This window comes from Carcharhinus amblyrhynchos, chromosome 3 (genome assembly GCF_965287045.1).
Source record: "Carcharhinus amblyrhynchos chromosome 3, sCarAmb.v2.hapA, whole genome shotgun sequence".
NCBI lineage: Eukaryota > Metazoa > Chordata > Chondrichthyes > Carcharhiniformes > Carcharhinidae > Carcharhinus > Carcharhinus amblyrhynchos.
In genome coordinates this window covers 57714015-57728137 of record NC_137326.1, presented here as the reverse complement: position 1 = coordinate 57728137, position 14123 = coordinate 57714015, and the positions used below count along the sequence as shown (strand labels likewise).

At 42.5% G+C, this 14123-nt stretch overlaps 1 protein-coding gene across 1 annotated transcript in view; it reads right to left on the bottom strand.

Moving 5' to 3' along the window:
- Positions 1-633: 633 nt before the first annotated feature.
- The window catches only part of nicn1 (nicolin 1), a 30869-nt gene continuing 17379 nt past the window's right edge, over positions 634-14123 (bottom strand). Inside the window, exons 4-7 of the mRNA XM_080184302.1 lie at positions 13545-13664; positions 9060-9122; positions 3261-3365; positions 634-2258 (exon numbers count right to left, since the gene is read on the bottom strand). Of these exons, the coding sequence (XP_080040428.1) occupies positions 2217-2258; positions 3261-3365; positions 9060-9122; positions 13545-13664 (330 nt within the window). The 3' untranslated portion in view covers positions 634-2216. The remainder of the gene's footprint in view (positions 2259-3260; positions 3366-9059; positions 9123-13544; positions 13665-14123) is intronic.

The following is a 14123-nucleotide window of genomic DNA, read 5'->3' as shown; positions in this document are numbered from 1 at the left end:
CAGTGTTGTAACTAGAGCTAGAAACTGGAACCTCAATGAAGGGTGAATCTCCGAGTTCTATACTTGTGAAACATTGATCTCTCATTGATTTCACTCAGGTTCAATTGCTGGGTGGGATTGAGATCTCAGAACGACTGTCCAATTCTGTCCACAGCCAGAGGACAAGTTCCTTACTTAGTGTCTGGCTTTTGGAATATCGGGCTCTGAGATGCTCCAGGATACCTGTCTGGTCAGTGAAGGTACTGCAAGATCAGCACCGTCATCCATAGAATTGTGAAAGATATCCAGTCGGACCCATATTTTGACATCAATTATTGTACATTTCCTGGGGGTGTTGCTGAATTTACATTTTTAAGTGTTTAAGCAGTTTAATTTGTGCATTTAAGTATTGTGAAGAAAATGTTTTATTTATATAGTTTAATTTATGTATTTCTAATAATTTGAAACTCAGTTGGCATTTCTTTCAGCTTCGGTGATTTTTCACAAAGCCTTACTTAGTGATGGGTCTGCATTTCCCAATTCAATTGGGGGAATTCAAATTCAGTAGTTATAACAGAGGGTTCTGGTTGTAAATCAAAGGTACTCCTACCACACCTTGCACATTTTCATCCATTCAAAATAAAACACCTGGAACATCTTGCAACAAATCTTACATTTTTTCAATGATTATTACATTTTGCCTTTAAAATAAAGAGACAGTGGGCCCTCTGTTTGGTCAGTATCCTGATAATACTCTAATGTCTCTACCAAAATCTTTATTTTTGGCAACTGGAAGAATATCCACCACCATCACAATATCTGACTGAAACTGTCAAGTTTGTTAGGGATGTCTGCTTTTTGTGTGGATGTTGGCACTTGTCCAAGGCTGTTAATTACACTGGATTGGGAGTTTGTAAATCTCCCACCCAAATAAAATTAAACAATGTATCACTTTGGTCCAAAAAGCAAAATACTGCAGGTGCTGGAATCAGAGATTAAAAACAGAAAATGTAAATGTTCAGATCAGGAGCAGAGAATTAACAGCCGTGATTCTCTGGGGAAAATGTGATGCTGCCGGTGCCACCCTCTCTACAGAACTGATGCCCCTGCTGACAAGGGGAACACTCCCAACCCCCTCAGAAAAGGACCATCCTCTGTAAAATAGGATTTTCCCCCCCCATAGCATGCTGCATGAGGGTGAGCCACGACCTCCAGTTCCAAAGCAGTGCCAATGGTGCACTGAGCCTCGTAATGACTCTGGTTCACTGGATTCTTAGGGAGAAGTCAAGGAGGTAAGTGAAGTGCCTGCTGCCATTTCCAGGCTGCAGGTTTCTTGGCTGGACTTCCCCTGTAGCCCTAGGAAACCTAAAGATCATTCCTGATAATGTGATTTCAAATAGCTCATTAATCAAATCTTCATTCCTATCTGTCAACTGTAGAAAACTTTGAAATGGCCTGGTCACTTTAATCTGGACACCTGGCAGGCTTCCATTCTGCAGAAGCCTTTTTTCTCTAAGAAGCTGCAGGTGTGAGAAGATCCCTTTCAAGTTCTCTGACTAACAGAATTCAGTCACTTTCACAAGGGGGGAAATTTTGTGTTTCCATTCTTGGGAGTGAAAAATCTCATTTTTATCATTTTGCAGCCAAAAAATTGTTTTTACATTTTGCAATCAAAGCATGGGGACACGGCAGCATTTCACATCCCTCCACAATCACATACATTGGTCAACACAGTGTCAGGTGAGCTTCCATTTCAATCCATTGGTCATTTTCTCTACAGCTTTTCTGATATTTTGGTTATTTCATTTCTTTTTAAGGCAATTCTATGGCAAATAAAAGCAGTATTTTTTTTTACACCATTAACAGTGTAGCCTAAGAGAGCTAAAAGTATTCTTGAACTGAACTTAAACTTTAAACAGGCACTCTTTAATATGTAATTATGCAAGGCAGGAAATCTGGTCCAGATAATCTGAAAAACCTGCAAAACTTAACAATGGCTCTTTTTACTAAAACATACATTTAGAATAAGAGTATATTACATGTATTAGGTACATATAAAGCACTAGTAGATTTGATACAGAACAGTTCCCACTCAGGCAAAAAGCAGAAAACTGGCTCCTGTTTCACTCCTATTTTCAGTTGTGGCATCAAGTATTTTTCATTTGGACCTGTACACAGTCACAAATGGAGTTCTGAACGCTCAGGTTCTCCCAGCAGGAACAGGACTGTAAGATGAGTCAGGTGTAGGATAGCAGGTTGACATTATAGGAACCATCCACCTGTGGACAGGATAAAGTAAAGATGATCCCTTCAAATTCGGTCTGCATATCAATTCCTTGTCCTTTTTCTAATCTTTCAATAATTTTTTTCCCCTTCCTTGCAGCTCTTTGCCTGACTTCATATCTCACACTCTAACATTCAGGGTAAGTATGAGATAATGTGAATTTACAGAAATTGGTTGAACACATACTATAAATTATTCTAGAAATGGATTTCTCAAGAACCCACTCAGATGTTAGTATTCACTGAATTACACAACCTCTTTAAACACTCCTGAACAAGGGATTCCAATTCTATACTTCCAAAGATTTTATCTTGGAACTTTCTAAAGCCCCTGAGAATCAGGCTGTCTTAATGACTATTCAGGATCTGTTCCTCAGTTGTTTTCCTCAGCCTTGACTGCTTGGAGACTGTGCACCACCATACTTGAGGCTGGAGCCTCTTGCCCCTGCTTCTAAACACCCAGTCACATAGCATTTTGTGAGCCCCAATTCTTGGCTGCACTGAGCTATCAATGGCTCCCAAGGCTCCTTCTGAACACCAGAGTTACCAAATGACACAGTTGGTTTCAGTGAGACCCCAACTCAGCTCCTCAGAGCTAGCAGCAACATATCAGTTTCAAGAAGCCTCTTTCCTTGCTCCTGACTCAGATTGATCCTTGAACTGATCTAGGTGGCCTTTCATCATTGTCCTAACTTTGTTGCTGGGAGGAACTAATGTAACAGCCTTGGAACATCCTCTCCCCTTAAACCTACAAGGTATATAGACTGTGAACTTACACAGCACACACTGACATAACGAATTGAATTCATTATATTGACAAACTGGCAGATTGCAGTGGCCATTGAAACATATTCTCTCTGAGCAACGTTTTTACTTTTAAAAACATCCTAATGTTGAGGCTGCTTTTTAGACTGAATAAATATAACATTTACCTGGAGTGGTCATGTTTCATTTTGCCTCTTTTAAACTTACATTGAGGGAAAGACAAAAATACTCACATCAAACCGTCCAACTCGGTTGGTTGTTGGATTGTTTCGGACCATTTCAGTTAACACCCACATCTGCTGAACATTGGAAGCTACAACCTCTGGATCTGGTAGTCCCTGTGAAAGGACATTTATAGTTGAATAAATGAACAAAGTGTATGACTGCACTTTATACTCCATATCCATGTTTGTAATTTAGTAGACTCACACAATTTCATGCTGTTCTCTACCATGATCCTTCAATTCAAAATGGCTCTCTCCTCTCACTTTTTCAGTGTTGCTATTAACTATTTTTCTCTTCCATAGTTTCCTCCTATGTCTTCCTTCCTGCAAGTCCTCTTGTCATTGCATCAATGACTTCCCCTCTGTACTGCCTGCCTCTTTATACTTACTTTATTTCAAACCATTTAGCTTTTTCATGGTTCTTGCTCATTGTGCATTTTCTTTTTCCAGATCAGCTATGACATAATGGAATGACGAAACAGGCTTGAAGAGCTGAGTGGTCCACATCTTTTCCCATGTCTTCTACTATAGCATGATAAAATAGAGCAATAAGCTTTCTCTCAATAAAACTGACCACTTTCAGCTCATTGCTGGGCAAGTGGTGAAGAACAGGAAGCAGGAGCAGGAATGTGGAAAGTGTGAGATACGATGCATGGAGAACCGTACATGAGACAGGTGGATTATATGATTTATTTCTTAAAACATTAACATAAATCCAAAAATTAACACAATCCTGCAATAGCTGAATACATCTCTTAACCAATTATGGATAACAAAACTTGTATACCTTGCTGACATTTTTAAACTTGCAAAAATACACAATCTGTCATTACAAGGGAGCAGTGTAACCACAGTTGAAGTAAGTGACTAGATTGCACCATTTGGGAAGATATTTGGAAAACCAGACTGAGCAACGGAGTTTCAGAAATGTTCCTGCTGTTGATAGGTTCTGGATGTAAACACAATGAGACTTGTTTGTGAAAGAAAGAATCACTGGTCCTCTTATAATATTGGCAGAATACTTCAGTGTCTATTTTGAAAATATAAACACAGGCAAGGACGATAGGACAAAAACAGAAAAGGCTAGAAAATCTCAGCAGATCTGACAGTATCTGTGGCAAAAGAACAGTGCTGACGTTTCAAGTCAAAGTATGATTTGGGGTTGGGATCTATTTTCAATGTGCAGAACAGAAGCAGGGTTCGTGGGACTGTGCTGCCAGTGCTCACTGAAAATTATGTTTCAGGAAAAACACTTTCCCGGTTTTGGTGATCTGTTGCTGCAATGTGTTAATAAGTGATGAAAAATTGTTACTATCTTTCCGAAATGTCACTTTCTACTAATGTCAGCAACGAAGATGAATAGCAGATCCCACCTGGAAGTGCAGAATGATTTACAAGCATCACTGTCATACATCACACAAGGATAAATAGACTGTTTTGAGAAACAGGCACACTCTTCTCACTGATTTCTGGAAGTATTTATTTTCTTAAACTGTGTTATAGCAATGTTTTTACATGCAGCACTTTCACATTATATGCTGTAACTTGCCCAGTCCTGAAATCCAAAATCCAGTTGGCTGGGAATTTTTTGAACGGGTCCCAAAACACTCAGACTCATCACTGGTGGAATTGCAACAGATCGTGAAATAGGAAAGAGAGACAAGGCAGAGGAAGAAATGTTGGCTAATTAGAAAGGAACTAAGATTAAAAACTAAAGTCTTCCACTGTTAAAATAGCTACGGCAGAGAGGGGAGCTCTAAAGGTTCCATTGTTTTGTGCTAAACATGTCCAACTGTTGTAATAAAGAAAAAAGTTGAAATGCGAAACTGTCAGATTATACAATAGTCAGAATCAGTATACTTTGGTCTCATTCAGGTCATGAAATCAACATTGAGAGGAGCAGGCTATACCCTAATGTCCAGAGTTGAGATCTGGAGCCCGGCAAAACAGGTGACTGAAAGGCAACCATCTCGATGTAGGAAAGATAGTATCATGGAACCTTGCCGTTCAGGTGCACGGTTCTCTAAAGGTGGAGTCACTGTGTAGTAAAGAAGGGCTTTAGCATGCTAGCCTTCATTAATCAGGGCACTGAGTATAGAAGTTGGGAAGGTGAGGCCGCACCTGGAGTATTGTTCTGTTTTGGTCATCTTGCTATAGGAAATATGTTATTAAACTCAAGAGAGTGCAAAAGAGACTTAAAAGAATGTTGCCAGGATTCGAGGGACTGAGTTATAGGGAGAGATTGGACAGGCTAGGACTTTCTTCTTTGGAGTATAGGAGACTGAGGGGCAATCTTATAAAGGTGTATAAGATCATGAGAGGCATGGATAGGGTGAATGCACTTTTTTTTTCCCCAGGAGTTGAGAACTGAAGGGCATAGGTTTAAGTTAAAAGAGGAATGAATTAATGGGAACCTGAAAAGCAACTTTTTTTAAGAGGGTGGTACATCTGTGGAATGAGCTGCTGGAGAAAGTGGTTGAGACAGGGACATTGACAACATTTAAAAGGTATTTGGACGACAAATAAATGTTGGACACGGTGGGTTTGAGGAGGAGTTCTTGGAATGCTGCCAGGATAGTTTCCTTGAACAGTGTGTGTTGGAGCCGACGAGGGAGCGAGCTATCTTGGATCTGGTGTTATGTAATGAGGCAGGTAGAATTAGGGACCTTGTGGTGAAGGATCCTCTTGGGAAGAGTGATCATTGTATGGTGGAGTTTCTGATGCAGATGGAGGAGGAGAAAGTGGGTTCCCGGACATGTGTCCTTTGTTTGAACAGAGGGGAGTATGGTAGGATGAGAGAGGAATTGGCGAATGTTGATTGGGGGAGCACGTTGGAAGGTAGGTCTGCTGAGGAACAGTGGAGGATCTTTAAGGAGATCTTTCTTGGTGCTCAGCAGAAATTTATTCCGATGGTTAAAAAGGATCGTAGGAGGAGAGATAATCAGCCGTGGATAACGAAGGAGGTAAAGGAAAGTGTTAAATTAAAAGCGGATGCGTTTAGAGTAGCGAAGAGTAGTGGGCGAGAAGAGGATTGGGAGAGGTTTAAATGTCAACAGAGAATGACAAAAGTTGATAAAGAAGGGTAGGATAAACTATGAAGCTGGGCTAGCGCTTAATATAAAAAAGGATAGCAAGAGTTTTTATAAATACATAAAAAGGAAGAGGCTGGCTAGGGTGAACGTTGGACCCTTAGAGGATGAGAGGGGGGACTTAGTGGTAGGGGATGGGGAAATGGCGGAGGCCTTGAATAACTTTTTTGTTTTGGTCTTCACGGAGGAGGACATGAATAATTTGCCGGGTGTTAGCGATGGAAAGATGGGAGGAGTGGAGGGCCTGAATGACATTATTGTTACTAGAGAGGCGGTGCTCGACAGACTGGAGGGACTGATTGTGGACAAGTCCCCAGGACCGGATGGAATGCATCCAAGGGTTCTGAAAGAAATGGCGGAGGTGATAGTGGATGTCTTGGTGATTATTTTCCAAACGTCGCTGGATTCCGGGGAAGTGCTGGAAGATTGGAAAACGGCTAATATTACGCCGTTGTTTAAGAAGGGTGGCAGGCAAAAGGCGGGGAATTATAGGCCGGTTAGTTTAACGTCTGTTGTAGGAAAAATGTTAGAATCCGTGATCAAGGAGAAAATAGCGAGGCATCTTGAGGGGAATTGTTTGGTAGAGCAGACGCAGCACGGTTTCGTTAAGGGGAAGTCGTGTCTGACGAATTTATTGCAGTTCTATGAGGATGTGTCTAGGGCGGTGGATAGATGAGAGCCGGTGGATGTGGTCTTTCTGGATTTTCAGAAGGCGTTTGACAAGGTGCCTCACAAGAGGTTATTACAGAAGGTCGGGGGCATGGAGTTGGGGGTAAGGTGTTAGCGTGGATAGGGGATTGGCTGTCAAATAGGAGGCAGAGATGGGGGTCAATGGGTGCTATTCGGATTGGCGGTTGGTGACTAGTGGAGTGCCCCAGGGGTCGGTGCTGGGGCCTCAGCTATTTACCATTTATATAGATGATCTGGAGGAGGGAACCGAGTGTATGGTGTCGAAATTTGCTGATGACACCAAGATTGGTGGAACGGCAAATTGCGCGGAGGGTGTGGAGAGTCTGCAGAAGGATCTAGATAGGCTGGGCGAATGGGCCAGGAAATGGCAAATGGAATTTAATGTTGGCAAGTGTGAGGTTGTCCACTTTGGTAGGAATAATGGTAGGAAGGACTATTACTTACGTGGCGAAAAACTGCAGAATGTGACGGTGCAGAGGGACCTCGGAGTCCTTGTGCATGAGTCGCAAAAACCCAGCCTGCAGGTGCAACAGGTGGTCAGGAAGGCAAATGGGATGCTGGCCTTCATAGCGAGGGGGATTGAATATAAAAGTAGGGAGGTCTTGCTGCAGCTGTATAGGGTACTGGTGAGGCCGCAGCTGGAGTACTGTGTGCAGTTTTGGTCGCCACACTTACGCAAGGATAGTTTGGCCTTGGAGGGAGTGCAGAGGAGGTTTACTAGGCTGATTCCAGAGTTGAGGGGGTTGAACTATGAGGAGAGGCTGAATAAACTAGGCTTGTACTCATTAGAGTTTAGAAGAATGAGGGGAGATCTCATTGAGACGTATAAGATGTTGAATGGAATGGATAGGATAGAGGTGGACAGGCCCTTCCCGCTCAAAGGACAGTAGGACTAGAGGGCACAGCTTCAAGATAAAGGGGGGGCGGTTTAGAACGGAGTTGAGGAGGAACTTCTTCACTCAAAGGGTGGTGAATCTCTGGAATTCTCTGCCTGTTGAAGTGGTGGAGGCTGCCTCGCTCAATACTTTTAAGACGCGGGTTGATAGGTTTTTGATAGGCAAGGGGATTAAGGGTTATGGGGAGAGGGCGGGAATGTGGAACTGAGCCACGACAGATCAGCCATGATCTTATTGAATGGCGGGGCAGGCTCGAGGGGCTAGATGGCCTACTCCTGCTCCTATTTCTTATGTTCAGTGGTACAGTAGCACATTTCTGGGAAAATAAATTGTTCAGTTGTTTTTACATTGCATGTTTTCCCAGCCTAGACTTTTTGATAGTGTTAATTCTGATTCCTGTGTTCAACTGTGACCAGGTGCTGTGTTTTCCTGTCTACTGTCATTATGCCCCACCATCACCTGCCATTTTCTGTCTTCATTCCACTTGCAGCTTGTTATATACAGTGCAGTAGTTTGGAAACATGGAAGATACCAGCTGGAATTCTCTGGCCGTTCACGCCAGTGGGATTGTCCGGTCCCACCAGCAGTGCGCCCTGCCCATGGGTTTTGCAGTGGCATGGGGTGACATCAATAGGCAATCCCATTGACAACGGTGGGATCAGAGGATCCTGCCAATAGTGAACAGTAACTTCCATCACCAGGAAACACGCGATTGGGAGACTGGAGAATCTTACCCACTGTGTCTGGATAAATAAATTATTTTTATTAGCATTTTATAATGTTTTGTCACCGTTTTATGTCTCAGGTACACATTTATATCCAGTTCAGACATTTGTGGTTAGGTATTCTAGTGTTATTCTATAACCAAGGAACCTCCAAAATCCAGAAATTCCTCGGTCCCAAGCATTCCGGATTGGAGAGGTTGCGTTGGATTAGAGATTACAGAAGAACTGGATAAATACATTTGGGGAATCACTGAAGTCAAAAACAGAAGTGAAAGAAATAAACTGATGAGATTCAACGACATTCGAAAGAGGAGAAACAGATTAGTGTTTCAGGTACAGACCTTTACTCTTCCTGAAGTTATTTGGTGCCGTTATATTTCAAATTACAAAAATCTACATCATACTCACTTCACGCAAATTTAAAGGTCGCTCCAGAGGAGAAAGCTGAGAAAGCCATGGTCCCTGCACCTTCTGTAAGACAGAAATAATCATATGCAAACCATTAAAAGATATCTAAATCTATTAGGTTTTACAAATACAATCATTAAATTCTGGCAGATCCCAAAGGACTCCCAGGGTCATTGTTCCTTTGGTTGAAATAGTGGAAACTGTATTTACTTAAACTGGGAGTGGTGGAGGGGGGTGGGGTTGGTGGTGGGGGCGGGGGAGTGGGGATGGAGGGGGGAGTGATGCAGTTGATTCTGAGACCAGGGTCCTGAATCTCAATAAAAGTAACTATGATGATATGAGGCATGAGTTGGCCATGATGACTGGGAAACATTACTGAAAAGGAAAGATAGTGGGTAGGCAATGGCAGGCATTTAAACAACAAATAGGCGAACTCCAGAAGTTGTTTATTCCTGTTTGGCGCAAGATTGGTAAGGGAATTGTGGCCAAACCAGGTCTTATAAGGAAAATTAGATATAGTATCAGACTCAAGGAAGAAGCATATCAATTGGCAAGGAAAAGCAATAGACCTGAGGGTTGGGAGTAGTTTTAAATTCATGATGTGGAGATGCTGGCATTGGATTGGGGTGTGCGTAGTAAGAAGTTTTGCAATACCAGGTTAGAATCCAATAGGTTTCTTTGGATCACAAGCTTTTGGAGTACTGCTCCTTCCTCATCGAAGGAAGGAGCAGCACTCCGAAAGCTCGTGATTCCAATTAAATCTGGTGTCAACCCCCTGTGTTGTGAGACTTCTTACAGTTTTAAATTCAGCAAAGGAAAACCAAAGGATTGATTAAGAAAGGAAAAATAATAAGATAGCAGGGAAAGTAAGATAGCAGGGAACATAAAAACTGACTGTAAAAGTTTCTGTAGATACATAAAGAGAAAAAGATTGACAAAAACAAATGTAGGCCCCTTACAGTCAGAAAAGGGAGAATGCATGATGGGGAATAAAGAAATGACCAAGGAATTACATTCATACTTTGCTTCAGTCTTCACAAAGGAAGACATGAATAACGTACCATAAGTTCTGAGAGAAATGAGTTTTAGTGAGGATCTGAAGGAAATCAGCATGAGCAGAGAAATGGTTTTGAGGAAATTGATGGGGTTGAAGGTAGATAAATCTCCAGGTCCTGATAATCTTCATCCCAGAATACTTAAAGAAGTAACCCTGGAAACAGTAGATCCATTGGTGATTATTTTCCAAAATTCTTTGGACTCTGGAGGGTAGCTAATGTAAACTCACTATTGAAAATGGGAGGCAGAGAGAAAACAGGGAACTACAGACCAGTAAGCCTTACGTTGGTACTGGAAGTTGGGGAAGTTGCTAGACTCCATTATCAAGGATTTCATGACCTAGCATTTGGAAGGCAGTGGTATAATCAGATAAAGTCAGCATGGATTTAAAAAGGGGAAATCATGCTTAACGGATCTATGGAATTCTTTCCGATTGTAACTAGTAGAGTTGACGGAGGAGTACCAGTGGATGTGGTTTACTTACTTTCAGAAGACTTCTGACAAGGTCTCACACAACACAATACTATGGGCCTGATTTTACCACTGCGTCGCATCTGTTTTTGGGCGCGAAAACGTGGTAAATTTGGGTGTGAGGCCATTAATGCGATCTGCGTCCGTGCAGATGGCCACTTTATTGAGACTGGGAATGGCTGCGATCTGATTCACACCCAAAACGGGCGCAATGGCGATTTAAATGGATTTGCATGCATTTCAGTTGAATTAATGAACTGCCCGCCCAACTTTATCAGCATTTCTCCCTTTACCATTGCGTTCACCAATATGGAATCGCGCTGAAATGGACATACTGAATAAAAGTAGTTTCGGGTGCTCCAGCTGCTGAAGAGATGAGTTTGGCGCGTCCAACAGCTCTCTGACTCAGATCGGTGGTGGGGTGGGTCAGATCATTCTCTGGTGGAGGGGGAGGGAGGCCTGATCATTGTCTGGTTGTGAGGGGTGGGGGGTACAGATTGTTGTCTGGTTGAGGGGGAGAGAGGGAGTGAGGCCAGATTGTTCTCTGGGGTGTGGTGGGGGCAGGTGTCTTTTAGGTCAAACCAAATAGACAAACTCAAACTAAATTAGAACAAAGTAAAAGGGGCAGCTCCCCAAAAGGTTAAATATGTATCCCTGGGAGGGAGGGGGCAGCACTTGCTCACTGTTTGGAGGGGTGGGGGGGGGAGGGGTGGGAAAGAGGGCTCTGCTGCCACTGTGTGGGTGATCGGTGGCGTAAGGGGGCAGGGGGTCACGATTGATCGGGGTAGCAGGGGAGTGGATAAAGGGGGACAGTGATATCTGTGGGGACCATCACTCCCGCTTTCCACTCCCAGTCCGTTTTCCCTGCTTTCTGCAGCCCAGGTGCAATTTGATATGGGCGCACTTTTTCAAATTTTTTTCTAATTGCGCATGTGCAGTTCAGAGGTCTGATCATACTGGGTGCGCTAAGCCCTGCCCACAGCATGATTCAGACTTGCAAGTTTTTTTTCAAGCTAAGTGCATTTGGGGGTACCTGAAAACAGATTTCCAAGTGGATCTGAATTACGCCCAGATTCAGCACTGGTAAAATCAGGTCCTATGTGAAGTTAAAGCACATGGGATTGCAGGAAATGTCTTGAGACGGATAGAAAGCTGGTTGTCAGATAGGAAGCAAGGAGTTAGCATAAATGGGTCTTTTTCAGGTTGGCTATTGGGATTCCACAAGGATCTGTGCTAGGACCCCAACTGTTCACATATATTTATGATTTGGAAGAAGGAACTGAATGTATTATCTTCAAATTTGCAGATGATACAAAATTGGGTGGGGAGCTGAGCTGAGCCGTGAGGAGGATACAGAGATGCTTCAGCATGATTTGGACAGGCTAAGTGGATGGGCATAAGCATGGCAGATGCAGTATAATGTGGATAAATGTGAGGTTATCCACTTTGGTAGCAATAATAAGAAGGCAAATTATCACTTGAATTGAGAGAGGTGGATACTCTGAGACCTTGGTATCCACGTGCATAAGTTGCTGTAAGTGTGCAGGTACAACAAGTAGTACAGAAGGCAAATGGTATGTTGGCCTTCACAGTGAGAGGATTTGAATAAAAAGATAGGGATGTTTTGCTGCAATTGTATAGGGCATTGGTGGGGCCACATTTGGAGTGTTGTGTGCACTTTTAGTGCCCTTATCTGAAGAAAGATATCCTTGCTATAGAGGGATAGTTTATCCTGGAATGGCAGGTCTGTCATATGAGCAGAGACTAAGTCAGTTAGGATTATACTCACCGAAGTTTGGATGAGTAAGAGAGGATCTCATAGAAAATCATAAAATTCTAACAGAGTTAGAGAGAGTAGATTCAGAAAGAATGTTCCCAATGGTGGGGGAATCCAGAACTAAGCGTCATAGTTTGAGGATAAGAGGTAAACCTTTTAGAACTGATGAGGCGAAATTTCTTCACCCAGAGGATGGCAAATGTGTAGAATTCACTACCATAGAATGTAGTTGAGGCCAAAACCTCTGATTTCAAGAACAAATTTGATATAGCTCTAAGAGCTAAAGGAACCAAGGGATATGAGGGGAAAAGGGCATCAAGATATTGAATTGATGATCAACCATGATCAAAATGAATGGCGGAGCAGGCTGGAAGGGCAAATGGCCTACTCCTGCTTCTAGTTTCTATGATTGAGGAAGGAATGATCTGGGGATAAGAGGGTTGTTGGGCTTTGAGCTGCTGGACAATGATCCACCTAAGTGAATGTGTGGGAGTGTGTGTGAAAGACAGAGTGAGTGTGTGGGGGAGTGTAAGTCATTGAGTGAATGTGTTGGGGTGAGTGGGAGGTACTGAGCGAGTGTGTGGGGGTGTGTGCGCGAGGACTGTGAGTGGGAGACACTGAGTGAATGTTTGTGGGTTAGTGAGAGGAACTGAGTGAGTGTGTGGGGGTGTGCGCGGGGGACTGTGAGTGAGAGTCTGCCTTATGCCTCATCTCAGTTTTCTCACTCATTCACCATACACATGTATTCACACTGACCCACCCACATATACTGATCCTCTCACACCCTGTTGATTTTTATTACTCTTTTAATTTAACTATTTATCGCTAAGACTGTGCTGTACATTTGTTCAGCAAATATTTATTTTCTTAAAACGCACACTTTTTTTATAGTCAGTTTTTTGTTGTGCCAAATCTTATCTTCCAAAATTTGAATGAGAAAAATATGGAAATATACCCCCCCACCCCCGAGCAAAAGCTGGACAAGGTTCAAGTAAATATTACTGGGATCAAACTGCAGAAATTCTATTTATCTTTTGCCATTTAAATTGTCATAATTCTCTACCTTGGCTACAATTTCTGTATCAACATGTTCCATGTTATTTCATGTTTTGTGTTGTCCCAAATACAAGTTTTAATATTTTCCAGGTGGCTATCTTAAAAAGCTCAGTACTGATACTTACATCCTTGTCATGGTCACACTCATACATTTTGATGTCTTCTATTGTAAAGCTCAGCCAGACTGGAGATGGTTGCCGCAGGATCAGGCGCACTGTCATTACATCATCTGGTTCAAACAGCATCTATGGTTAAAGCCCAATATATATAGACAGTCAACTTAACAATGTGTTACAAATGATTGACAAAATCCCACTGTCTCACAGCACAGTAATAATTCTGGTGACCTGCTGGAAACATAGCAGAGCATTACATTGCCCATTTATTGCTAACAGCATCTCCAAAGTTAGTAGCAAACTCCAAGAGTTAGAGGTAAGCAGCACTTTGATTCCATGCCTCTGACACCAACTAAAACACCATGCAGCCCGTCACTAGCTAAGTCATACCTTTCAACCACTGATGGGCTAAGCAACCTGGATGCACACTCTTTCTCCCTTTCACTTCAGGGGACTGAATGCATGTTTAAGTTACACCGTGCTGGGACTGGATAGTCAAAATGAAGCAATTTGTCATTGCTTCCAATTTGAATCGAAAGATGCGTCAAACAGACTAGAAGCATTAACTTCATTTCTCTCTTCATAGAT